The 27,962-nt window shown below is 39.2% G+C and overlaps 1 protein-coding gene across 1 annotated transcript in view; it reads right to left on the minus strand.

Annotated features, from left to right (window-relative positions):
• Window positions 1–606: 606 nt before the first annotated feature.
• The window catches only part of ME1 (malic enzyme 1), a 191,812-nt gene continuing 164,456 nt past the window's right edge, over window positions 607–27,962 (minus strand). Inside the window, exons 10-12 of the mRNA XM_060205440.1 lie at window positions 11,373–11,478; window positions 7,652–7,794; window positions 607–804 (exon numbers count right to left, since the gene is read on the minus strand). Coding sequence (XP_060061423.1) covers window positions 622–804; window positions 7,652–7,794; window positions 11,373–11,478 — 432 coding nt within the window. The 3' untranslated portion in view covers window positions 607–621. The remainder of the gene's footprint in view (window positions 805–7,651; window positions 7,795–11,372; window positions 11,479–27,962) is intronic.

Raw genomic sequence — 27,962 nt, forward strand, 5'->3', positions numbered from 1 at the left:
ATTGTTGTAGTTATTATTGTTGTTGATGTCCTCCATGTTGGATAGGACAGAGAGAACTGGAGAGAGGAGGGGAAGACAGAGAAGGAGAGAGAAAGATAGACACCTATCCACCTACCGCCTGTGAAGTGACTCCCTTGCAGGTAGGGAGCCGGGGGCTCGAACCGGGATCCTTCCATCGGTCCTTGTGCTTTGCGCCACCTGTGCTTAACCCGCTGTGTTACCACCCGACTCCCGCATTTTCTTTTTCTATTGGCCCATTACTGAATAATCTTTTACTAGAGACACAGTATGAAATTCTTAGCACCACTTAATTTTCACTGGAAAAGATTTTATTTCTATTATTTTTCCTGAAAAAGATTCTTCTTCAGACTTTCTACTTTCTAGAGAGTGAGTGAACTGAAATATCAGGTAAACAAAAACAATTAGCTACCCTACAACGAACACACGTGGTACTTAATTAAATTAATTACTTTTTTTTTTTATTATAGTGTTGCTCAGTTCTGGCTTTTGGTGGTATCAGAGACTGAACCTGGAACTTGAAAGCCTCCAATATGAAAACCTCTAACATAACCATTAAGCTATCTCCCAGGCCTGCTCTGTTTGGGTGAACTGAAGAGTATTTTACAGTACCTCAGCAGTAATGAGGAAAATCTTATCCGTGATATGTCTCAATCCACACGCCACAACACCAAGAGCAACTCCAGGAAACACATAGGAATTGTTGCCTTGGCCAGGATATAGTGTTTGTCCATTTGGAAGAGTGACTGGATCAAAAGGACTGCCACTGGCAAAAATTGCACGTCCCTGTAACACAGACACACAACTGATTTTTTTAAAAGACAGGATATTTTAAAACAAATATATGATAGCAAAACAAGTTTATAAAGTGTTATGTATTTAAAAATTAACTTTTTTTTTTCCTCCAGGGTTATTGCTGGGCTCAGTGCCTGCACCATGAATCCACCGCTCCTAGAGGCCTTTTTTCCCCTTTTGTTGCCCTAGTTGTTGCAGCCTCATTGCGGTTATTATTGCCATTGTTGACGTTGCTTTGTTGTTGGATAGGACAGAGAGAAATGGAGAGAGGAGGGGAAGACAGAGAGAGAGGGGAGAGAAAGATAGACACCTGCAGACCTGCTTCACCGCCCGTGAAGTGACTCCCCTGCAGGTGGGGAGCCGGGGGCTCGAACCGGGAGCCTTACGCCGGTCCCTGCACTTTGCGCCACCTGCGCTTAACCCACTGCGCCACCGCCCGACTCCCAAAAATTAACTTTTTTATGAACACCTAAACTCTAGGCAAGTCTTGATGGTACTGGCAGTAAGTTCTGGACTGGGTGATTTTGTTGTTGTTACTTTAGTCCTAGAAGTGTGCAAGACATAGGAAATCCCAAATCTACCACTTTATTTTCTGCAGTGGGCCAACACATAGGACTATTTCTTCATTATTATTATTTTATTATATTTATTTATTGATAGAAACAGCCAGAAATTAATAGGGAAGGGGGTGACAGGGAGGGTGAGAGACAGACAGTTGCAGCACTGTTTCTCCACTCATGAAGCTTTCCCCCTGTGGGGGGCTATCACCAATTTCTGTATTGGCTTCTAATTACACATTTCTAAAGATTAAAATGATAGGTTAATATTAGAATGTAAGAAAGGATGACATTTTAGGGTTTAGGCATCAGCACATTTCAAGACAAGATTCAAGAATTCCAAGACATTTTGAGACACAAATTTTTATTTTGCAAAGAACTATATGACAAATCACGTTGAAAACAAATTAATTTAGTGTAAGGAAGATTAGCGACTAAAGGTAAGATTAAATTATCAATAATTATCAGAATTATTTTACCTTTTTCTTGGTAATACTTTGCCTTAATGCTTTCTTTTTAATTTTTAATAGTAGTTTAATAATGATTAACAACACTATAAGATAACAGGGGTTCAACTCCACACAGTTCCCACCACTACAGTTCAGTGTCCCATCTCCGCCATTGGAAATTTCCCTGTTCTTTATCCTTCTGGGAATATGGACCAAATTATTTTTTTTGGAGCGCAGAAGGTGGAGTGTCTGGCTTCTGTAATTGCTTCTCTGCTGGACATGGGTGCTGGCAGGCCAATCCATATCTTCAGCCTGTTTCTATCTTTCCCTAATGGGGTAGGACTCTGGAGAGGTGAGACTTCGGGACACATTGGTGAGTGCCCTAGTGTTTTTAAGGAACTTTATTTACAATAGCATTAACTTAGGGTCCATGGAGTACTACACTCCGTACTACTAGACAAATGAGAAGCAGTGGCTGATATGTGAGGGTGAGACTAGAGATTTAGTTGAGAGAATTCAGGCTAGGTTCAGTATGATCTTACTACTACTGAAACTCATTTGAAAAAACATGTCATGGGTGTGGGGTGGTGGCACAGTGAAGTAAGCACACATGGTGTGAAGTGCAAAGACTGGCCTAAGGATCCCGGTTCAAGCTCCCCCCACCTTCAGGGGGATCGATTAACAAGTGGTGAAGCACATCTGCAGGTGTCTATCTTTTTCTCCCCGTCTCTGCCTTCCCCTCCTCTCTCCATTTCTCTCTGTCCTATCCAACAACAGTGACAGCAATAACAACAACAACAACAATAACAATAGCATTGATAAACAACAAGGACAATAAAAGGGAAAAAATAGCCTCCAGGAGCAGTGGATTTGTAGTGCAGGCACTGAGCCCCAGCAATAACCCTAGACACACACACACAAAGTCATAATGTACCTTTTTATATAAAGGCAATGTTTTATAGCTTATTAAGTGTTTATTTGCATATAAAAATATGAAAACAGATAAGGAAGAAAATACAGAATCTCATCTAGGTGTCATAGGACCATTTCATGTTTTGTATAAAAAAAAAGTTTCACAGGCTGGGGGTATGGATTGAGCTGTCAATGCCCAGGCTCAGTGGAGAAGCAATTACAGAAGCCAGAACTCCTACCTTCTGCTCCCCATAAACAACCTTGATTCATACTCCCAGCAGGGGAGAAATAATAGGATGAAGAGGACTCTGCACTCCAGACCTATCAGCACCGAGAGAGAGAGAAGGAAAAGGAGAGGGACATATGGAGGTAGTTATGGTGTCATGAGTGGCTTAGAGGGGAACAGAGGATTGAATCAGAAACAGAAGGGGCACCTATGTATAAATGTGGACAAAGAGTTGTAGAGAAGATGGTTAGCCCATGTCTATAACATTGAGGGAGCTGTGGTGGATTGCAGTGGGGAGAGTGAAGATTCAGAACTCTGGTGGTGGGAATGGTGGCAACGGTGTGGATTCAAACCCCTGTCGACATGTAATTCTGTAATATAAAAATAAATTAAAAAAAATAAAATTAAGTTTCTTTTTCAGTTAAGTCTGGCACTTTCAACTTTGTTTAGCAGATAGAATGTTATATTACAGGCAGCTCTTTTTTTTCTTCATTCTGTTTTTCATTGTTGCGTAGGACAGAGAGAAATGGAGAGAGGAGGGGAAGTCAGAGAGCAGGAGAGAAAGAGAGACACCTGCAGACCTGCTTCACCACTTGTGAAGGGACTCCCCTGCAGGTGGGGAGCCAGGGGCTCGAACCGGGATCCTTACACTGGTCCTTATGCTTTGCGCCACATGCACTTAACCCGCTGCGCTACTGCCCAACTCCCTTAAATAAAATTCTTTAAAATTTTTTTTTTCCTTTAGAGACAGAGAGGGAGAGATAGAGGTAGTGATAGAGACAGAGATAGAAACAGAGACACACCAAAGTTTCCATCAAATAGGTCAGCACCAGGCTTGAACCTGGGTGGTGTACATGCCAAAGCAGCACACTATGCAAGTGAGATACAGTCCTGATTCTCACTCACAGAAACCCCTTTGTGGTGTAACTAAATTATTATTTGATAAATATTGTTATATATGTGTACTTAAAAGTTACATGTGAGGAGAGACCTGCTACATTACATTTTACTCTCATTTTTCTTGCTCACTATTCTGTCATCATCATCATCACTTTATGCTAACATGGAATTACATTAAGTGAATGACAGCTCAACAGTCTAAATATATATGAACTGTTAATGTGAGGAGGAAATGCTTCCACACTTAGTTTGGCAAACTGACTAATTTTAATGGCTTACTAATTCGTATTCTCATTCTTCCCTGATGATTATTCACAGGTGGTTGCAACAGTTGCAGATTCATATCCAGTGACAGACCACCCTTTGGCTGAGCCCGTCTGAAAAATTTCAGCCTCAAGAAGACAATCAGTGTTATGCATAACAACACGGAACATTAAGCAAGATTATCAGAATGAGTCTCAGCTATGTGAATTAGAGTTACTCGGACTTAAAAGCACAATTATGTAAATTTGGCCAATTTTAATGGTCTAATATAGGTGAGTCTATAAACCCCTGAGGCAAACTGAAATACAACAGAACAAAATAATTACTAAAGCAGTCATTTATTATGTGCCTACTATACATATATATATGTATATATTGCACTACACTAAAATTATTTTATTGTTCAGAGGTTTTAGATTCAATATCATTTCAGGATTTAAAATCTATTGAAGGAACTTTCCTTATCTAGAGATGAAATAATGGCTTAAAAAAATCATTGTGGTCAGAGAGCTGGTGTAGATCCACAGCCCCACTGATGACAGCACAGTGCATTTGGTCCTTCTCTTTCCTTGTCACTCTTTCTCTTATTTTCTAGTTCATAAAATAGATCTTTTTTTTTTTTTCTACCACCAGGGTATCTGCTGGGGTTTGATGCCTGCACAATGAATCTAGTTCTTCCACTGGCTTGTTTGCTTTTAAAATAGAGACAGAGATAAGAGGGGTACAACTCCACACAGTTCCCACCACCAGAACTCTGTATCCCATCCCCTTCCTTGATAGCTTTCCTATTCTTTAACTCTCTGGCAGTATGGATCCAAGGTCATTGTGGGATGCAGAAGGTGGAAATTCTGGCTTCTGTAACTGCTTCCCTGCTGAACATGGGCGTTGAAAAGCTGAGTGGAGGATGCAGGATGGTTTTGTCAGTGTTTCCTTTTTACAAGTAAAATTAACAAAGAGAGAAAGAGAGAAAGAGAGAAAGAAAGAAAGAAAGAAAGAAAGAAAGAAAGAAAGAAAGAAAGAAGAGGCAGGACCACAGGGAAAAAAAAAAGGGGGACAAGTATATGTAAATATAGGCAGTTATAGAAATAATAGTCAACCCACATCTGTGATCTTGGGAGAACTCCTGCAGTTTGCAAGGAATAAGGGCACACAACTTTGGTGTTGGGAATGGTGTGGAATTAGACCTTGTTATCTTGTAATTTTGTAAATCAATATTAAATCTCTAATAAAAAAAGAAAGAACACAAGTATAACCACACACACACACACACACACACACACACACACACACACACACACACAATAGAGACCGAGAAAATAAAGAGGGAGGGAAGGAGAAAGAGGGAGGAAGACAGACATCTATATCCTTGATTCACTGATACCTCCTCCCTCAAGGTGGGGATCAGGAGCTTGACTAAATAAATAAATAAAATTATGGGCCAGTGAACAGGCAGGATGATGTCTTGTCATGCATATTGTCCGGGTTCTAAACACTGGCACCATGCTGGAGGTGCTATGCCTTTAGAGAAATCTCTATTGTTTGGTGTCTCTCTTCATTCTATTGACTCAAAGTGATGAAACATGTCTTATGCTATTTTTTTTTCAATTTGTCTTATTCTGTTTTAATTTTGCCAGAGCACTGATCAGCTCTGGCATATGGTGGTGCTGGGACTTGAACCAGGGAACTCAGGGCCCCAGGAATGAAAATCATTTTGCATAAAAATTATATCTCCCCAATCCAGTGACATATATATATATGTATATATATATATATATATATATATTTGGAAACTAAAAATTATTGACGAGGTCAATGCAATTACAAATGAAAAAAAAAAGTACAGTGGGACATCTCTTTGCCAAAACCTCATTTATAGAAGTAAAGAGCACATAAAGATATGATATTGAATAAAACGATCTACCAGCATCTGACTTGTGCAGTGACTTAACTTTGTGCCAAGTCTACCTTTTCTAAGTCATTCTGGGTTTCTTTCCAAAATAAAAGCATTTGATGTATGTGACTGAACTTATATTTTGTTAAAAAAAACATTTGCAAGTCTTTCCTCAACATATCAGTGAAATATATGCTAGTACAAAATATAAAAATAAGTCATTTTTTTTGAAAGCAGTAAAATACAAAGCTTGAGGACTCAGATCCTGACCTGGCTGTACATCAAAATAGCTGCCCAGGGCTCCACCCACTGCATCAAAATTCTAACCTAGGATTTACCAAAGCAAAAATAAGATTGTGGTTTTTCATACTACATGCTTCCCATGTTCAAAGCTATTTTAATGAGCATTTAGTATCAAGCTTTTCAATTTATATTTAACTCTTAGATGCCTCTACATCATTTGACAAAAATTATAAATGAAACATTAAAAATTTAAATTTGTTTTGTTGAAAAAAGATTTCAGATTACAAAGTTTTAGGAAAAAAAATAGCTCTTATCCTTCTGACTTGTTCTTAGGTCAGAGAGACCTTAACTTGTCTCTCTTTTTATATATTTTGTTGTTGTCACCTGTGCTTCACTTTAGAGAGTGACAGAGACACAGAGAGAGACACACCACAGCACTAAAGCTTCTCCCAGTGTGTAGGACTTGTGCTTGAACCTGGGTCACACGGATGGCAAAGCAGGGGCACTACCCAAGTTGAGTTATCTTACCAACCACCTTTAAATCTTTTTTTTTTTTTTTTTTGCCTCCAAGGTAATTGCTGGGGCTCAGTGCCTGCACTATGAATCCACTGCTCTTGGAGGCTTTTTTTTTCCTTTTGTTGCCCTAGTTGTTTATCGTTGTATCATAATTGTTGTTGTTGTTATTGCTGTTGTTGGATAGGACAGAGAGCAATCAAGAGAGGAGGGGAAGTCAGAGGGGGAGAGAAAGACACCTGCAGACCTGCTTCACCACTTGTGAAGCCACTCCCTGCAGGTGGGGCCGGAGGGCTTGAATGGGGATCCTTGAGCGGGTCCTTGTACTTTGCACGGTGTGAGCTTAACCCACTGTGCTACCGCCCCGGCCTCAACCTTTCAATCTTAATTATATACTTTTAAAAAGATTAAGTGGTGAGGCCTCAGTCTTGCCTGGGCCACCAGGTTCCAGATGGTACCATAATGTCAACCGGACTTCCCCGGACAGATGGCCACACCAATGTGTCCTGGAGCTCCACTTCCTCAGATTCCTGCCCCACTAGGGAAAGATAGAGACAGGCTGGGAGTATGGATCGACCTGTCAACACCCATGTTCAGTGGGGAAGCAATTACAGAAGCCAGACCTTCCACCTTCTGCACCCCATGGTGACCCTGGGTCTACTCCCAGAGGGTTAAAAAATAGGAAAGCTATCAGGGGAGGGGATGGAATATGGAGTTCTGATGGTGGGAACTGTACCCTCTTATCCTATATTTTTTGTCAGTGTTTCCATTTTATAAATAAATAAATAAATAAAAGACTAATTGGTGAGCATCTTGGATATCCTTGGATTTCCTATAATGAATCAAAAATTTTATTAAAATACCAGTTATATTTCTGCCTTACCTGGGTTAGTGTATAGCATTGTTCTGCAGTACACTCTGCTTTGCTAGTTGGATTACTCAAAGCAAAAACAATAGGCCGTTCATTGAAGGCAGCCATATCTTTGAGAATTTTTTCTGTAAATGCACCACCAATTGCAGCAACTCCTGGTGTAGAAACGAGAAACCAGTGAATTGGACTACCACTAATTAATTACCGTAAGAAGCATATGACCCTCCTCCCCCAACACCGAGATATATCAGGTCATTTTCTAAAAAGCATAACATCGAGTATTTGCATTAAGTGGCAAAAAAGAGATAATACTGTTAACATCATCAGACTTAGGTTACATATCTATAAGCAGCTTAAAAGAAAACAGAGTATATGAAAATTAAAAGAGATCTCTGTTCTTTGGCATTTTTGTTTACCTTACCTTTCTGTCTCTACAGAATAAACTGTTTTATTTATTTTTCATAGTTATTAGAGATTTAATATTGACTTACAAAATCATAAGATAATAGTGTTATTACACACTATTCTAACCACCAGAGTGGTGTTATCCCCATTCCCTAACAGCAGAAACTGCAAGATTTCTCCCAGGCTAAATTACTACATATTTATGTCTGTCTGTCTGTCTATCTTCTATCTATATCTGGATCTACCTATCTATCTTTATATCTGTGTCTATATATGCCCATTTTAATTCACTTCTATGGTGCTACCTTCACTTCCTCTATAAGTCACACCTATACCTATTATTACTTCTAAGTGCCCTTTTTTTTTTTTTTTTGCCTCCTCCAGGGTTATTGCTGGGCTCGGTGCCTACACCATGAATCCACCGCTCCTGGAGGCCATTCTCCCCCCCCCCTTTTGTTGCCCTTGTTGTAGCTTCGTTGTGGTTATTATTATTGCCCTTGTTGATGCAATTCGTTGTTGGATAGGACAGAGAGAAATGGAGAGAGGAGGGAAAGACAGAGAAGGGGAGAGAAAGATAGACACCTGCAGACCTGCTTCACCGCCTGTGAAGCGACTCCCCTGCAGGTGGGGAGCCGGGGGCTCGAACCGGGATCCTTACACCGGTCCCTGCGCTTTGCGCCACATGCGCTTAACCCACTGCGCCACCGCCCGACCCCCGTGCCCTTCTTTTTTAAGATAACATTTTAAAAAATGATTTCTAAGACCATGTAATGAGTTAACAAACGTTTTTAGGTCTCTCCAATGTGTACAAGAGGCATACGTGAAGTTAATAAATTCCTCTTTATGCTTTCTTCTAAAATAAAAAAGCAGAACATTTGACTCATAATATATTAAGTTAATAACTACAAATTTTGATGATATATATTCTTACCAGGAAATTAAAATGTGTTCCAAATATACTGTCTCTTAACAAACAATTCTATAAGATATTTCAGTTTTTCAGGCTATTATTATGCTTTACAAATCACTACTAACACTTAAGACAGTCATCTTACTCAATTTTAAAATGGAAATATTACACACTGACAAGATTTAAACAGATGAATAAAACAATTAGAAAAATGGAAATGAATACCCTATGACCCTGCAATCCCTCTCCTGGGGATATATCCTAAGGAACTCAACACATCCATCCAAAAAGATCTGTGTACACATATGTTCTTGGCAGCACAATTTGTAATAGCCAAAACCTGGAAGCAACCCAGGTGTCCAACAACAGATGAGTGGCTGAGCAAGTTGTGGTATATATACACAATGGAATACTACTCAGCTGTAAAAAATGGTGACTTCACCGTTTTCAGCCAATCTTGGATGGACCTTGAAAAAATCATGTTGAGTGAAATAAGTCAGAAACAGAAGGATGAATATGGGATGATCTCACTCTCAGGCAGAAGTTGAAAAACAAGACCAGAAAAGAAAACACAAGTAGAACCTGAAATGGAATTGGCATATTGCCCCCAAGTAAGACTCTGGGGTGGGTGGGTGAGTGGGGAGAATACAGGTCCATGAAGGACGATAAATGACATAGTGGGGGTTGTACTGTTAAATGGGAAACTGGGGAATGTTATGCATGTACAAACTATTGTATTTATTGTTGAATGTAAAACATTAATTCCCCAATAAAGAAATAAATTAAAAAAAAACAAAACAAACAAAAAACAACATTGAAGGCTTACTAGAGTAGTCATGGAATATTTGCCTTTTGATAAGGTTGTCACTGCTATTATTATCATGTGTTTCATATAAACTTATAGGAGTGGAGTGACCTATATGGGAAGACCTGGCATTACACAGATACAAAAAAATGGACAATGGTTCATAATTTCCTTTTAGCTATGGTTCATTTGACACAGCAAACATCTAACTTTATATAAATTACTGTGTTAAGCACCAGCAGGAATATAATTTTTTTCACCAGGTCACTTCATTCTCTGGTTTACAGTGATATCTGGGACTGAACCTAGGACCATGAAGCCTCAAGCATTAGAGTGTTTGTATAACCATTATGTTAAGTCCTCAATCTAGTCCTACTCTCAACCTCAGAACTACTAATTGTTGGGCTGGACAATTCTTTCTTCCTTCCTTCCTCCCTTTCTTTCTTTTTAAATATTTATTTATTTATTCTTTTTTGTTGCCCTTGTTGTTTTATTGCTGTAGTTGTTATTATTGATGTTGTCATTGTTGGATAGGACAGAGAGAAATGGAGAGAGGAGGGGAAGACAGAGAGGGGAAGAGAATGACAGACACCTGCAGACCTGCTTCACCACTTTTGAAGCGACTCCCCTGCAGGTGGGGAGCCGGGGCTCAAATGGGATCTTTACACCAGCCGGTCCTTGGGCCTTTTTTTTGAGTGGGGTCTAAGTTTTTCCATGCATCAGCACCTCTCATCTCCATGCACTAGATGTCAGAAGCCCTGACTTCTTTACTAGCCCCCACCCCCTGCTAACCCATCCCCCAGTTGTGAAAACCAAAAACATTTCCAGACAATGGCAAATACTTTATTTTATTTTTTCAATATTTACTTCTTTTCCCTTTTGTTGCCCTTGTTGTTTTTTATTGTTGTTGTAGTTATTGTTGTTGTTATTGAAGTCATTGTTGTTGGACAGGACAGAGAGAAATGGAGAGTGGAGGGGAAGACAGGGAGAGGGAAAGAAAGACAGACACCTGTAGATCTGCTTCACCGCCTGTGAAGTGACTCCCCTGCAGGTGGGGAGCCAGGGGCTCGAACCAGGATCCTTGCGCTTTGTGCCACGTGTGCTTAACCTAATGCACTACCACCCGACTCCCGGCAAATACTTTCTTAAGGTCAAAAACACTCATGTTTGAGAAATACCACCATTCTGGAGCAAGAGTACAGGGTATTGGAAATGAGAGTCTGACAGAAGTAGGAGAGGGGATCCCACACAATACAATACACATCTGTGAGAAACTAGCATTAATAAATGCTAATGCAACATGCCATTGAAATATATTGGCCACTGAATGTTATTTGTGTCAATAAGCAAGTTTATTAAAATGTAGAGCTGGTTTTAGCTGCATTTAACACTACTATTGCACCAATGGCACACACTTCATACATCAGTAGAATTAAGAAAACACATTAAATTCGCTGATCTGTGGCGTAATATGGGATGATACTGTTGCTTCTGTGAATGTGTAATTTTGTTAGTGCACTCACAAGGCAAGAACTCCAAATAGCTAAATGACAGTGATCAGGCCAGAATGAGATGGGGATAAGGTTTATGAGAGCAAAGGAACAGAAATTTACCTATAAGGGCAGTTGGTTTTATTTTTTGAACAATATCTTCCAGGTTCTTCATTTCTTTATGTTCATGGGCAAATTCCTCTTTCTCGAGTGTTAAAGCAACACGGCCCTAAGTGAAGCAAATAAGAAGAAATGATAAATCTGTCAAATGTATGTGAGTCAAAGAAATTTCAGAGTACTAATATCAATAGCTATGTTTAACATTTTAAAAATATATTTATTTTCCCTTTTGTTACCCTTGTAGTTTTTCATTGTTGTTGTAGTTGTTGTTATTGATGTCGTTGTTGGATAGGACAGAGAAATGGAGAGAGGAGGGGAAGACAGAGAGGGGGAGAGAAAGAGAGACACCTACAGACCTGCTTCACTGCCTATGAAGCGATTCCCCTGTAGGTAGGGAGCCGGGGGCTTGAACTGGGACCCTTATGCTGGTCCTTGCGCTTTGCGCCACGTGCGCTTAACCTGCTGCTACGCCCGACTTTCTATGTTTAACATTTTAATGCATTGTATATTATATATTACAGCTGTTCTTAACATCTCTTTCTCCAACTATCAAAGCATTTCACTCATTCTTGCAACAAATATTTATGTTACAAATAATGTTTCAGGCAATGGAGATGTAACAGTGAACAAAATAAAGTCTTTTTCTTATTTATCATCTAATATTAAAATCTTATCCTATAAAGTGTACAAGAACTCAGGTCCAAGCCCCTGGCCCCTACCTGCAGGGAGAAAGATTCACAAGTGGTGATGCAAGTCTGCAGGTGTCTGTCTCTCTTCCTCTCTCTTTCTCCCCTCTCAATTTCTCTCTGTCCCTAACCAATAATAAATAAATTTAAAATATTAAAAAATAAGAAAAAATTTTATTCTATAGATATCTATAAGATACTGGCATTAAAGATGGTAATACAAAACACATCACTGGAATAAATATATTGTTTAGCAAACACCATTTCTATCAATATAGCAGTTTCTTAGAATGTACTGAGTTTTAAATGTAGCAAGACCATTGTGCTAATATATTATTGTGGTACTCTGTGTTTTCCATTTCTGTCCTTATTTCTTAAGTTCTCCCAGTGAGTGAGATTATCTGGTATTCGTCTTTCTCATCTTGGCTTATTTTACTTAACATGATTCCATCAAATTCCATCAAAGGGGATGACTTCATCATTTTTAACAGTTGCACCACGCATGTATACCACAGCATTCTTTTTTTTTTTTTGCTCCCAGGGTTATCACTAGGGCTCGGTGCCTGCAGTACAAATCTACTGCTTCTGGAGGCCACCGGCACTGTTTATCATTGTTGTTGTTGTTGTTATTACTGTTGGATAAGACAGTGAGAAATCGAGAGAGGAGAGGAAGGCACCTGCATACCTACTTCACTGCTTGTGGGGGAGCCGGGGACTAGAACCGGGATCCTTCTACCAGTCTTTTTGCTTCAGGTCAGTGCATTTAGCCCACTGCGCAACTGCCCAGCCCCCCTACCATAGCATTCTTAACCATTTATCTGTTGTTTAGTGTCTGGGTTGGTTGCAAGTCTGGGCTATTACAAATGGTCTGATATGAATATTGGTGTGCATAGCTCTCTTTGGATGGGTGTACTTGCTTCCTGTGGATATACTCCCAGGAAAGAAACTGTCAGGTCACAAGTTAGGTGGAAAAAAAACCCAAGGTGGGGGTAAGAGTGTTTTGCAAACACATATCATAGGGAGTAATTATACCTACATATCAACAATCGTACTGTAATCCATTACTCCCTCCACCCAAGAAACAAAAAAATAAAGAATGAGACTTGATACCATATTCTATTATAGTTTAACTTTTTTTTAGTTTTGTTTTTATTTTTGATTGTGAATGTCATGTGTTACCTAGGAAACATCTAATTATAATATTCTAGTTACATTTTAAAAATATTTTTTTTTCTAAAAAGGAAATCATTCCTTACACATCTAAGAAGGAATCAGAGGACCTAGTGGGGGTTGTATTGTTATATGGGAATCTGGGGAATGTTATGCATGTACAAACTATTGTACTTACTGTTGAATGTAAAACATTAATTCCCCAATAAAAAAATAGTACAATAAATAAATAAAAAGGAAATCATTCCTTACAGGTATATGCTACCTTAAAGCTCTCAACAATACTTAATAGGGCAAGGATAACTTTATAAGAGAAAGCTCTGAGATTTAAGCAACTTGCTTAATCAAGTACTAGAACTTAATTTTTTAAAATAATATATCATCCATGTAGAAAAAGTTTTACAAATGCAATGGTTTAGATTGGTTACAAATAGTTAATTCCAAAGACAGTATAATTTTCTTGTTTTAAAAGGTTATCATTTTATTTCTGTTTTTAAAAGATATGCACATTACGTATAGTTTCAAATAAAGTGAGACATTTTTGCATGTCTTTCCTCAACTGTAAAATAAGGACAATAACAATTTCCACTCATCAGCTTGACTGATTAAATTAAATAATATATATAAATACTTTCTGATCCTGATTTTATTTTTCCCCCTTACATATTAAAATTTGCTATGCCTGAGGTAATATGAAAAACTATCTTAACTTATTCAGAATTTAAATTAAAGCTTTTTGCTCACATTCATTTTAGACAGGTGTGATTTAGTTGTTAGCAATATTAAGTTGAATATTTTAAATCCATATACTTATATTAAAGAATTAGTCAAAAGAATCATATCAATTCATTGTCCACTTTTCATTAAGAAGTATCTAATTTTTTTATTCAACAAAACCCATCTCTTGTCATAGCCAATATTTTTAGAATTAGCGATAGGTCTATGAACAAATAAATTAATCTTGAAGCTAAAATATTCTCTAACACTTGTTTTTTTTTGTATTTATGAAGAAGATTTTTAAAAACATTTCCTTTAGCCGCACATAGTTTGAAGCACAAGAACCAGTGCAACAATCCTGGTTGGAGCCCCTGGCTCCCTACCTTCAGGGGGTTGCTTGGCAAGTAGCAAAGCAGGTCTGCAAGTGTCTTTCTCCCTCTCTTCTCCACCCTTCTCAATTTCTCTTTGTCTTATCCAACAATAGCAACAGCAAAAACAACAACAACAATGGAAAAAAGATGGCCGCTGAGGGACTATGTGAAAGCTTGGTAGAGCGTAGGGGAGCTCTCCCATCCTTGGATGGAGGTCTGAAAAGACACCATACTTGTCTCTCTCCTTACAGAGATGAGCCAGAGGGAAAAGTCTCCCAGACTCAGTTTCTCCTTGTTAGTTTCTCAAGCTCACAGAAAGCCTACAAGCCTCTCATACTTAGTCACCCTGCTAGCAGGCCAAATGGCTGCCTGCTTGAGGGTTCACTCATCAGATAACTTCATCTTTTGATCATATAGGAGAATATACTCTATCATACACCCCTGCCAGTACCAGGCAGCAAGACCCCATATTCTATTTCCTTGTGCCCTTTGATATCTGTGACATCAAGCTTTGTTTTTCTTCTCCTCTACCTCACCTTACTAGTTTAACCCCTATGCTTCTCTCAGATACCTTTGGATAATTAACTTGCCTGCATCATGGAAACTAACTGTCTTGACTTTTATGTATCTCATCAATTCTTGTCAGACCAACTCCCTACCATGGGGGCAAGCTGACCTTTAAGAAACCTGTAATTTCTGACATGTGAAAAATGTTTTTTTGTTTAACTCAGTATAAAAGCCTGTACGAGAATCCGGCATAAAGCCCAGCCAGTCTATCTTGGTGTTACTCTCGATCGCACTCTGTCATTTCACGAACATCTCATAAAAACTGCCGCAAAGGTGGGCGCGAGGAATAACATCATTGCAAGACTGGCCAGCTCCTCATGGGGCGCGAGCGCTTCCACACTACGATCATCATCTCTGGCATTATGCTATTCCACTGCAGAATACTGTGCCCCAGTATGGTTCCGTAGCCCCCATGTCCACTTGGTCGATTCCAAATTATATTCCTCCATGAGGATAATTTCTGGAACCATCCATTCCACCCCGGTTCCATGGCTGCCAGCTCTTAGCAACATCGCCCCGCCAGATATTCGTCGGGATGCGGCATCATCTAAGTTCATTTCCCACGTCTACGCTCGACCGGACCTGCCAATATACGCGGATATCTTCGCCCACCCTGTCCAACGCTTGACGTCTCGTCACCCAATCTGGTCCCCTATGCCTACACTGAACTTCTCTGTTCCAGACTCTTGGAAACAGAGTTGGCAGTCAGCTGAGGTAATGAACAAACACCTCATCACAGACCCCTGCAGGCATCAACCCGGCTTTGACCTAGCACGTTATGATTGGACCCTCCTCAATCGCTATCGAACAGGCCATGGCCAGTGCGCCGCTATGTTCCATCGCTGGGGAGCCAGAGACGACCCGAACTGCCCCTGCGGCTCCAGACAGACTATGACCCACATAGTCAATGACTGCCACCTCTCCAGATTCAAAGGAGGTCTCGAAACTTTACATCAGGCTCAACCTGACGCTGTTGCCTGGCTACGGAAGAAAGGCAAACGCGAGGAGGAGGAGGAGGAGGAGGGGGAGGGAGAGGGGGAGGGGGGAGGGGGAGGAGGGGGAGGAGGGGGAGGGGGAAGAGGGGGAGGAGGGGGAGGAGGAGGAGGAGGAGGGGGGGGGGGAGGAGGAGGAGGAGGAGGAGGCGGAGGAGAAAACCTGTACCCACCTTCAAATAAATGTTTGTGCCAGAATATCTCCCAATGCCTCCTTCTAATTCACGCAGCCACTAGAGCTGGTGAGTGAGGGTCAGAGGCTCCCCCCACCCCGTTGGAGGCATTTCACGTGAGCACCAGCAGGCTGCCAGGAGAAGTGGATTTGTAGTGCAGGCACTGAGCCCCAACAACTATATATATGTATATATATATGGCCCCTTTAGTAATTAAAATGCCTATGGCAATCATGATGTCTTTACAAATTGTATGAATCCCTTGTTTTGAGCTGGCCTCAGTTTATCTCACTCTCATTTCTATATTCACGCATTTCAATGTTTTCTTTTTAAACTAACTTTTACTTATGTCTTACTTTGGAATAGCAAGCAGAAAGTGCACTGAAAATACTGTGAAAAAAAAATTATTTTTAAAAAAAATTCCAGCATTACTAATTGAATGACAGTGCAAAAAAATGTTAAAAGTAGTTTTATGAAGAAAATATGCCACCAGTTTGGTCACTTTAAAAATTGTGTGGGCTGACCAAATAATAAGATTCCATGAAATCCGTAGTAAAAAAAAAAAAAAGCATGCCCCACGGCATGAAATAGAATTAGCAGCTCACCTGAAGGCTTGCTAAAAGCATCTGGTTGTTCCTAGTCTGAGAACAACTAATTCTTGACCACTTGACAACTGACAAACATGACAGTGAAAGTACATTCAAACTGCTTTTGGTACATAGCAGTTTAAAAGAGTTGTAATCACAAATGAAAAGAAAAGAACTTGGAGTGGGGGTAGATAGCATAATGGTTATACAAAGAAACTCTTCTGCCTGAGGCTCTGAAGTCCTGAAGTCCCAAGTTTGACCTCTTGCACCACCATAAGCCAGAACTGATCAGTGCTCTGGTAAAAAAAAAAAAAAAAAAAAAACTTGGAAAAATATATTTGCATATGACATCCATAAAAATTGAAATTTGTGGTGCAAACCGCAAGGATCGGCATAAGGATACCGGTTCGACATAGAAACTGTGACGTGATCTCTAGGGAGAAAAGTGCCCCTGGAATGTGAATGTTCCACAGAGCAGGAAGTGTTTCCTACCTGTGCTGTTCTTACTTGTTGATTTTTGTATTAATAATCAAAGCCTTGGTGATTTATGTATTAGTGACCAAAGCCTTGGTGATTTTTGTTTTAATAATCTATACCTTGGTGATTTTTGTTTTAATGATCTAAGCCTTATGAGACTATAAAAATAAAGTTCTGCTGAAGTATGACAGAGATGTCTGCTTGAGCTTGTTTCAGCATCAACTCAACCGTCTCTCATTCTTCCTCATTCTTTGCTGACGCCCTTCCTCCATCAGGACACCCTAATAACCTGCTGGGGCTGGCCCCCGACACTCTAAACAATTGAAAACAGAAGTGTTTAAAAATAGAAAAAATGGTCTCAGAGGTGGTGTAGTAGATAAAAAATGGAACTCTCAATCATGAGGTTCCAGGTTTGATCACCTGCAGTGCATGGACCAGAATGATGTCTGATTCTCTTTTTTTCCCCTCTCCTCCTACATCACTCATTAATGAATAAATAAAATCTTAAAAAAATAAAACAAATAAAAACAGAACAAAATAAAATTGAAATAAAAAATCCAAACTAGTCTATAATCTTATTGCCAGTAAGAAGTCTTGTCTTAGGCTGGGGAAATAGCATAATGGTTACATAAAAGACTTTCATGCCAGAGGCTCCAGTGTGCCAGATTCAATCCCCAGCATCACCGTAAACCAGAGCTGAGCGGTCTTCTTGTTTCATTCCCTCCTCTCTTTGTATCATTTTCTGTATATCTCTCATTAAAATAAAGAAGATATTTAAAAAATACAGAAGCCTAGTCTTCTTCATATCTATTAACAACCTATGTTTTATTAAGAATTTTCTGTCTATTAAAAAAAGTCAAACTGTCTTATTCAAGAATAGCTAGCATAATGGTTATGCAAAGAGACTCTCATGCCTGATGCTCCAAGAACCCAGGTTCAGTCCTCCACACCACCATAAACCAGAGCTGAGCAGTGCTTGTTAAAACAAACAAACGAGTTCCGGCGGTAGTGCAGTGGGTTACGCGCACGTGGCACAACGGGCAAGGACCGGTGTAAGGATCCCGGTTCCAGCCCCCCGGCTTCCCACCTACAGGGGAGTCGCTTCACATGCGGTGAAGCAGGTCTGCAGGTGTCTTTCTCTCCCCCTCTGCCTTCCCCTCCTCTCTCCATTTCTCTCTGTCCTAGCCAACAACGAATGACATCAACAATAACAATAATAACCACAACAAGGGCAACAAAGGGGGGAAAAATGGCCTCCAGGAGCAGTGGATTCATGGTGCAGGTGCTGAGCCCCAACAATAACCCTGGAGGTAAATAAATAAATAAATAAATAAATAATGGATATAATCTATTTAACTGGGTTAGTTTGTTTTGTGGCTTCTTGTCTTCTCTGAAAATGTTCAGCTTTTTATGAATTGCAAATACTGGTTTTTGTTGGCAATCTTCCTTTTAATTTCTTCTTTCCTGGTCTTATTCTCCCTCTAATTTGTATTTCTAAATAATTTCTTTCAAACCAAGCACTAACATTTAATTAAATTAGTCAGTCAAACAGATTATGCCTATTAATTTTTTTGTTTGTACCCTTCCCTTCTCCTTTTTTCAGTGATTTAATATTGATTTACAAAATTTTAAGACCAGGGTAAAACTCCCCACTTTTCCCACCACTAGCGTTCCATGTTCCCATTCCCTCCATTGGAAACTACAGTAGTTCTCCCAAGATCACAGATAATACACATTGATTTTTAAAGCACACACACATACACACACAATTACGATTATATATATATTTATTATTGTAGTAATTATTGTTGTTATTAATGTCATTGTTGTTGGACAGGACAGAGAGAAATGGATAGAGGAGGGGAAGACAAAGATGGGGAGAGAAAGACAGACACCTGGAGACCTGCTTCACTGCCTGTGAAGCGACTCCCCTGTGGGTGGGGAGCGGGGGGCTCAAACCCGGATCCTTACACTTCATGTGCACTTAACCCACTGAACTACCGCCCGGCTCCCACGATTATATTTTTGTATGGAGACAGAAATCAAGAGGGAAGAAGATAGAGAGGATGGAAGAGAGACACCTATGGTACTGCTTCACCTGTCACAAAGCTTTTCCCCAGCAGAGGTGGGCTGGGGGCTAGAACCCAGGTCTCTGTGTATGATAATGTATACATTTTACCAGGTGTGCCACCACCTGCCCTCTTATCCATATGTCTTGCTATAACATACTAATGTAAATGTTTGAGAATTATAATCGATTCACCTCTACTGATAGTGACAAATTATTAACAACATTGATTTTGGGGGCTGTGAAGACAGCATAATGATTATGCAAAAGACTTTCATGCCTGAGGTTTAGTCCCTAGCGCCACCACAAGCCAGAGCTGAGCAATGTTCTAGTCTCTCTCTCTTTTTTAAATTTACTTTTTTAAACATTTTCTTTTTTTAGCCAGAGATCCAGAGAGGAGGGGGAGATAGAGAGGGAAAGAGACAGAGAGACTTCTGAAGCCCTGCTTCACCACTTGAAAAGCTTTCCCCCTGCAGGTGGGGACTGAACGCTTGATCTTGGATCCTTGCACATTGTAACATGCACTCAACCAGGTGTGCCACCACCCACCCGGCCCCCACTAGTCTTTGTATCTTTCTCTCTGTACCTTACCTCTCTCATTAAGATAAATAATGAAATTACAAATAAATATGGGAAGATACAAAGAATAATACATGAATATTATGAACACCTCTAGTACACACAAGGATAACCAGGCACACTAGTAAATAGAAGAAGATTATTTGCACACCACACATCTGACAAGTGACTGATATCAAACATCTAAACAGGCTTGGTACAAATCTGCGAAAGAAGCATAAATAACCCAAATAAAGAAGTAGGCCAAAGAACTAAACAGACAGTACACATGGCCCACAGACACATGAAAAAATGTTCCACTTCATTATCATTAGATAAATGCACATTAGAACTACAATGAGATACCCTCTCACACTTGAGAGAATGAATGGCTTCCATCAACAACCTAGGAAATGACACATGTTTGGAGAGGGTATAGAGAAAAGGCAACACTGCTGCACTGCTGACCAGACTGCAAACTGGTGTGACCTCTGTGGAAGACAATATGGAGAGTCCTTAAACAAATAAAAATGGAATTATTTGATAATGCAGCAATACCACTCTTGGGCATTTATCTAGTGGACACTAAAACATGAATTAGAAGAGATATATACATTCCCATGTTCATAGCTACATTATTCACAATAACCAAAGAGTAGAAACAGTTTATATGCCCATCAACAGAAGACTAGCTAAAGAAGATATGGGATATATATTTCATGGAATATTACTCTGCTATAAAATACAATGATACTATGGTCCTCAAGGTAACACAGTGGATAAAGCATTAGATTCTCAAGCATGAGGTCCTGAGTTTGATCCCCAGCAGCATATGTACCAGAGTGATGTCTAGTTCTTTCCCTCTCTCCCCTCTAATCTTTATCATTCACAAATAAATAAAAAAGGGAAAACATTTTTTAAAAAAAGATGATACTGTGTTCTTTGGGACAAAATGAATGGGACTGATGGAAGAGATGAAAGACAACTACTAGATAGACTCAGATGTGGAATCTCAAAATGTGATTTACATAAACTTGTCAAAAAAAATCCAAATAAACAGAAGCAAGCAAACTACTATTTTTAAGACTTGTGAGAACTGATGGTGGTTATCTTTCAGAGGTTGGAGGGTGAGGATACTGAACTTCGGTGGTGGGTTTGGTGTAGAACTATACCTTGTAGTATTACAGTCTTGTAACAAACTATTAATACCAAATAAAAATATTTTACCAACATTAATTTTTTAAGCATAAACTCATTTCACTGTACTAAAGGACAGGAGGTTAATAATGGAAAATGATATAGGTTTGATACTGGAATAAAACTAAAACTAGAAAACATGTTAGAATAAGATTTACCTGCTCAAATGGTAAAATAACTCCATAAATGAGTTAGTTGCACAGTTTAATTTTAAGTGTTACATCTTTTTAAATTTTTTTTAAAAAATTTATTTATTTTCCCTTTTGTTGCCCTTTTTATTGCTGTTGTAGTTATTATTATTGTTGTCATTGATGTCATCGTTGTCAGGACAGAGAGAAATGGAAAGAGGAGGGGAAGACAGAGAGGGGGAGAGAAAGACAGACACCTGCAGATCTGCTTCACCACCTGTGAAGTGACTCCCCTACAAGTGGGGAACTGGGGGCTCGAACCAGAATCCTTACACCGGTCCTTGCGCTTCACCCGCTGTGCTACCGCCCAACTCCCTCAGTGTTACTTCTTTAAAAGAGGAGTTTGAGTATTAAAATTTTTATTTAAATTTTTCTTAATTTTTATATATTATAAACATCTCCAATGCAAGTTGACTAATTTTGGTTCTCAAGAGAGATTATAAAAGTACACAGAATAAAGGGCAACAAAAATAAAATCATGTAATTAAAAAAAAAAGAATCATCTAATTTGAAAGTAAAGCTATGCAACTTTATTGGTTATTATAAGATTTAGTAGTTCTGTGACAAAAACCAATGTAATAATTTTAGATGCTTAAAAACATAAATGTTCATATGACTTACATTAAATAGTTATTAAAAATGTAACAACCTTTCAAATGTAAATTTATTTATCTTGGCAAGCAGAACATAAGCAATTCTTTATTTTGGCAAGTAAAAGACATGAAGTAAGAAAGACTGATTATGTGTAGGCAACAACTTCACAGTTATTTCAAGAATTATAAGCCACGGAATTTGAAGTCTCAGTTCAGTAACTTTGCTAAGATTATATGAAATGTTAAAACGTCCAGTTCCACAAACATTTCTTATTAGAATTTCATTAGAATTCGTAGACAAATAATTCAATCAAAGAGTTATACTTTTTACATTCTTAAAGGTATCAGATCTCTAACTACAGCACAATTTTCATAGCTTTTTTTTTCTATGGCTCCACCTACTTACATGCCAATGATCTCCAAATCTTTATCTCTAGCTCAGAAGTTTATCCTGAGCATGTTCTGTATATCCAGCGGCCAAGAGCACAGCTCTGTTTGAGATCTCCACAGGCAAATTAAACTTGCTATGCCCCAGACTAGCCACATTATCTTTTCCTTAAGTTGGTCTAATCTTTATTTCTTTTTTTTACATCAATGGTTACATGACTTACTCTCTAAACCCAATGAATCTTGCTTGATTCCTTTCTTTACTTTCCCCAACACTTTCCTTCATACCTAATCAGTTACTAATTCTACCTATCCCATTTTATAAATGCCTACTGGAATCAAAGTTCTTTTACTCCAAGTCACTACTATATTTCATGCCCCAATTAAATTCATCTATAATTTAATTTATAAAAAATAGTTTATTTATTTATTTATAATAGAGATGAAAGAAGTTGAGAGGGAAGGAAGAAATAGATAAAAGGACAGAAAGAAAGATACACCTATAGCACTGCTTGACTGATCATGAAGTTTCCTCCTGCTGGTGGGGACCACAGGCTTGAACCTGGGTCCTTGTGCACTGTAATATTTGTGCTCAACTGGTGTGCGTATTCCACTCCCCTTCCATTTTTTTGTAACTAATTACCTTTTCTCAGTTTTACATCATTTCAATTTACTGACTATATCACCATCAGAGTGACAGCAAACAAATCTACAAATCTTTTCTGCAGACCTCTAGCACTGAGAAGAGAATTCATCACGTAAGATCCCCTTCTTTTTGTTAACTTTTAATTTTTATTTGCTTTAATTTTTAATTTACTTTCCTCTTTAAAATTTTTTATTGATTTATTATTGCATAGAGACAGAGAGCAATTGAATAGGGATGGGGCTATAGAGAGGGAGAAAGACAGAGAAACACCTGCAGCCCTGCTTCAGCACTCGTGAAGCTTCTCCCCCCCCTGCAGGTGGGGACGAAGGGCTTGAATTCGAGTCCGTGTGCACTGTAACATGTGTGCTTAACCAGGTGTGCCACCACCTGGCCCCTCCTTTTATTTTCTTGCATAAAGACAGAGAGGAATTGAGAGTGGAAGAGAGAGAGAGAGACAGGGAGAGAGAGACAGAGAGAGAGACAGACAGAGAGAGACAGAGAGAGGGAAAGAGAGCGCTGTACTGGACCATTTCTTTGCCACTCATGAAGCTCTTTGTTTTCTCAGCAGGAGGGGATCAGGGGATTGAACACAGGTCCTTGTGCATGATAACAAGTGAACCCAGCCCATCTTCTTTTTATTTTAACCTTAGTTCTTAAATATCTGTTATAACAAAATACCTTCTTTTGTAAATGCTTTGGACTTGGTTGGGGGAAGTTAACCTGGAAGGTCATTCATTCATTAATTTACAGATACTACTCAGCTACTAAAAATGGTGAATTCACCGCATCTTGGATGTTGAAGGAATCATGTTAAGTAAGATAAATCAACAAAAGGATGAATATGGGATGATCTCACTCATAGGCAGAAATTGAAAAACAATTATCAGAAGAGAAAACACTAAGCCAAACTTGGACTGAAGTTGGTGTATTGCACCAAAGTAAAAAACTATGGGGTAGGGTGGGTAGGCTCAGGTCTTGGAACATAATGGCAGAGGACCTAGTGGGGGTTGAAGTGTTATGTGGAAAACTGGGAATTTTTTTTTTTTTAACCAGAGCACTGCTTAGCTCTGGATTATGGTGGTGTGGGGGATTGAACGTGGAACTTGAGAGCCTCAGGCATGAAGGTCTCTTTGCAAAACCATTATGCTACACCCCCACCCCAAAACTGGGAAATGTTATGCAAGTACAAACTATTGTATTTTACTGTCAACTGTAAACCACTAATCCCCCAATAAAGAAGTTAATAACAAAGAAAGAAATGAATTAATTTACTTAAAATATTTAGGATCTCAGCTATTAAAAATGATAAATTCATCTTCTTCACCTCATATTGAATGGAGCTTAAAGGAATCATGTTATGTGAGATAAGCCAGAAAGAGATGGATGAATATGGAATGATTTTACTCACAGAAGCTACAAAATAGGAACAGGAGAACACAAAGCAGAACTTGAACTGGGTTTGGTGTATTATACACCAAAGGACCCAGATAGGTGGGGGCTTTCAGGTCCTGGTGCATGATGGTGGGGGAAGATCTGGGTGGGGAACTAATGTTTTGCAGAAAACAGGAATTTTACACAGGTACCAACAACTATATTCATTGGAGACTATTAACAATTAATCCCCACAATAAAAAGTTAACAAAAACTAGTAAGATGCAATTATGTATTAGCCAACATGAAGGACTTTGGAGATATAAAAATACTTAGCTTCAATCAATATGTCATAGGGAACCTGTCATTCTACTTCTATTATTTCAGTTTTAGCTGCAAGAAGTTCAAGGTGGAAACTCTACTCCAAACATTTCCTTTCAAAGAGTTACAGAGACACCTTTCTAGGAATATGCCTCTGCATTTCCTTTACTCTCTAAAGAGCAACAGGTAGCGTTATCTTCAGTGCCCTTTGGTAGGAAGTACATAGATTTTTATAATACACACACACACACACACACACACACACACACACACACACACACACACACACACACTTCCTGGGGATTTTCCCAGTAGGCTGGGAGCCTTCTAACATGGAGGATACTATTGAATCTCAAAAGTCTAGTTGCTTGACCCATAGATCAAGTTTATAGAGTATATGTAATATTATGACCATAATGTATAATGTTTACTTAATCATTTCATAGTCATCTTGACTCTTCAAAGTAATAATAACTTTTAAATCAGGAAATTTAAAACTTTGCATTCTTACATGTTATAATCATATTGAAAAGGGGGCAGGTGGTGGTGCACCTGGTTAAGTGCACACATTATAGTATTCAAGCTCCTGGTCCCCATCTGCAGAGGGAAAGCTTCATAAGAGGTGAGATAAGCCTGCAGGTGTTTCTCTGTCTCTCTCCCTGTCTATCTTTCCCTCCCCTCTCAATTTATGTCTCTATCCAATAGTAAATAAATAATGAATTCATTTTTATTAGTGAATTAATAATGATTAACAAGACTAAGATAACAGGGGTACAATTCTGTGGACACCAGAGTTCTGTGTCCCATCCCCTCCATTGGAAGGTTTCTTATTCTTTTTTTTTTTTTTTTTTTGTGTGTGTGTGTGTGTTTGTTTCCATTCTGTACCTTTTTAAAAATTACTCTATTGGGGGAATCAATAGTTTACAGTCAACAATACAAGAGAATAGCTTTTTGTTTTTTATTTTTGTATTACCTTTACTGATTGGATAGAAACAGCCAGAAATCAAGAGGGAATGGGGAGGTAGAGAGGGAGAGAGACAGAGACACCTGCAGTACTGCTTCACCACTTGTGAAGTTTTCTCCTCTGCAGTTTGGAACTGAGGGCTCGAACCTGGATCCTTATGCATTGTAACATGTGTGTTCAACTTTGAGCGCCACCACCTGGCCCCAAAATACAACAGTTTGGACAAGCATAACATTTCCCACTTTTCCACATAACAATTCAACCCCAATAGGTAGGTCCTCCTCTGCCAACATGTTCCAAGACCTGAACCTTTCCCCCCAACTCCCATCCTCACAGTCTTTTACTTTGGTGCAATACATGCTTCCATATTCTTTATTCCTTAATGAATTCATTTTTTTTTCCTCCAGTGTTATTGCTGGACTCAGTACCTGCACCATGAATCCACCACTCCTGGAGTCCATTGTTCCCCCTTTTTGTTGCCCTTGTGGTTGTAGCCTCGTTATGGTTATTATTATTGCCATTGTTGATATTGTTCGTTGTTGGATAGGACAGAGAGAAATGGAGAGAGGAGGGGAAGACGGAGATGGGGAGAGAAAGACAGACACCTGCAGACCTGCTTCACCGCCTGTGAAGCGACTCCCCTGCAGGTGGGGAGCCGGGGGCTCGAACCGGAATCCTTACGCTGGTCCCTGCGCTTTGCGCCACATGTGCTTAACCCTATGCGCCACCGCCCAACCCCCAATGAATTCATTTTTAAAATATTTATTTATTCCCTTTTGTTGCCCTTGTTGTTTTATTGTTGTAGTTATTATTGATGTTGTTGTTGGATAGGACAGAAAGAAATGCAAAGAGGAGGGGAAGACAGAGGGAGGAGAGAAAGACAGATACTTGCAGACCTGCTTCACCCCCTGTGAAGTGACTCCCCTACAGGTGGGGAGCTGGAGGATCGAATCGGGATCCTTATGCTGGTCGTTGTGCTTTGAGCCACCTGGGCTTAATCTGATGTGCTACCACCCAACTCCCATGAATTCATTTTTATGTGATGCTGGAGCATGAACCCAAGCTGTCACACCTATGTGATAACACTGAGCTGCCTCCTTAGCCTGATTTTTATTTTATATTGTTAGGGAGAAAGAGGAAGAAGAGAGAGGGAAAGTCAGACAGAGAGAATGAGAAAGAGGAGAACCACAAAAGTGCTCTCCCTACCATGGAGCTTTCCTTAGTGGTCATCCATGGTGTCCCCAGGTGGTACTGAGGCTAGAACTCAGAGCTGACACATGGTAAGGTATGGACTTTTCCTGCTCAACTACCTCACCGGCTCTACCAGTGTTAACCTTTACTTTTAAAACTCCTCCAGAAGATTGAAGACATAGGAATACTCCCTTCCAGCAAAGCCAACATCACTCTGATACCAAAAGCAGACAGATTCACAACCAAAAAAGAAAAAACTATAGATCAATATCTCTGATGAACATAGATGCTAAAATATTGAACAAAATTCTAGCCAACCAGATACAGCAGTATATTAAAAAGATTGTTCATCATGACCAAGTGGGGTTTATCCCAGGGATGCAAGGTTGGTTTAATACACAAAAATCAATCACGTGATCCACCACATCAATAAAAGCAAGACCAAAAACCACATGGTCATATCAACAGATGCAGAGAAAGCCTTTGACAAAATCCAACATCCCATTTAAGGTCAAACTGCTACAAAAAATGGGAATAGATGGAAAATTCCTCAAGATGGTGGAGTCTATATATAGCAAACATACAGCCAACATCACACTCAGTAGTGAAAAACTAGAAGCATTTCCACTCAGATCAGGTACTAGACAGGGATACCCACTATCACTATTACTATTCAACATAGTGTTGGAAGTTCTTGCCATAACAATGAGGCAGGAGCAAGGAATTAAAGGGATACAGATTGGAAGAGAAGCAAACTCTCCCTATTTGCAAATGACATTATAGTATACATAGAAAAACCTAAAGAATCCAGCAAGAAGCTTTTGGAAATCATTAGGCAATACAGTAAGATGTCAGGCTACAAAATTAACATACAAAGTCAGTGGCATTCCTGTATGCAAACACTAAGTTAGGAGAAGAGGAAATCCAGAAATCAATTCCTCTTACTATAGCAACAAAACAATGAAATATCTTGGAATAAACCTAACCAAAGAAGTGAAAGACTTGTATACTTAAAATTATGAGTCACCACTCAATTAAATTGAAACAAACACAAAGAAGTGGAAAGATGTTCCATGTTCATGAGTTGGAAGGATTAACATCAAAATGAATATACTACCCAGAGCCATATACAAATTTAATGCTATCCCCATCAAGATCCCAACCAAATTTTTTAGGAGACAAGAACAAATGCTACAAATGGGTATCTGGAACCAGAAAAAACAATCTTGAGAAGAAAGAACAGAACTGGAGGCATCATACTTCCAGATCTTAAATTGTAGTATAGGGCCACTGTAATCAAAACTGCTTGGTACTGGAACATGAATAGGCACTCTGACCAGTGGAATAGAACTGATAGCCCAGAAGTAAG

Source organism: Erinaceus europaeus, chromosome 13 (genome assembly GCF_950295315.1).
Source record: "Erinaceus europaeus chromosome 13, mEriEur2.1, whole genome shotgun sequence".
NCBI lineage: Eukaryota > Metazoa > Chordata > Mammalia > Eulipotyphla > Erinaceidae > Erinaceus > Erinaceus europaeus.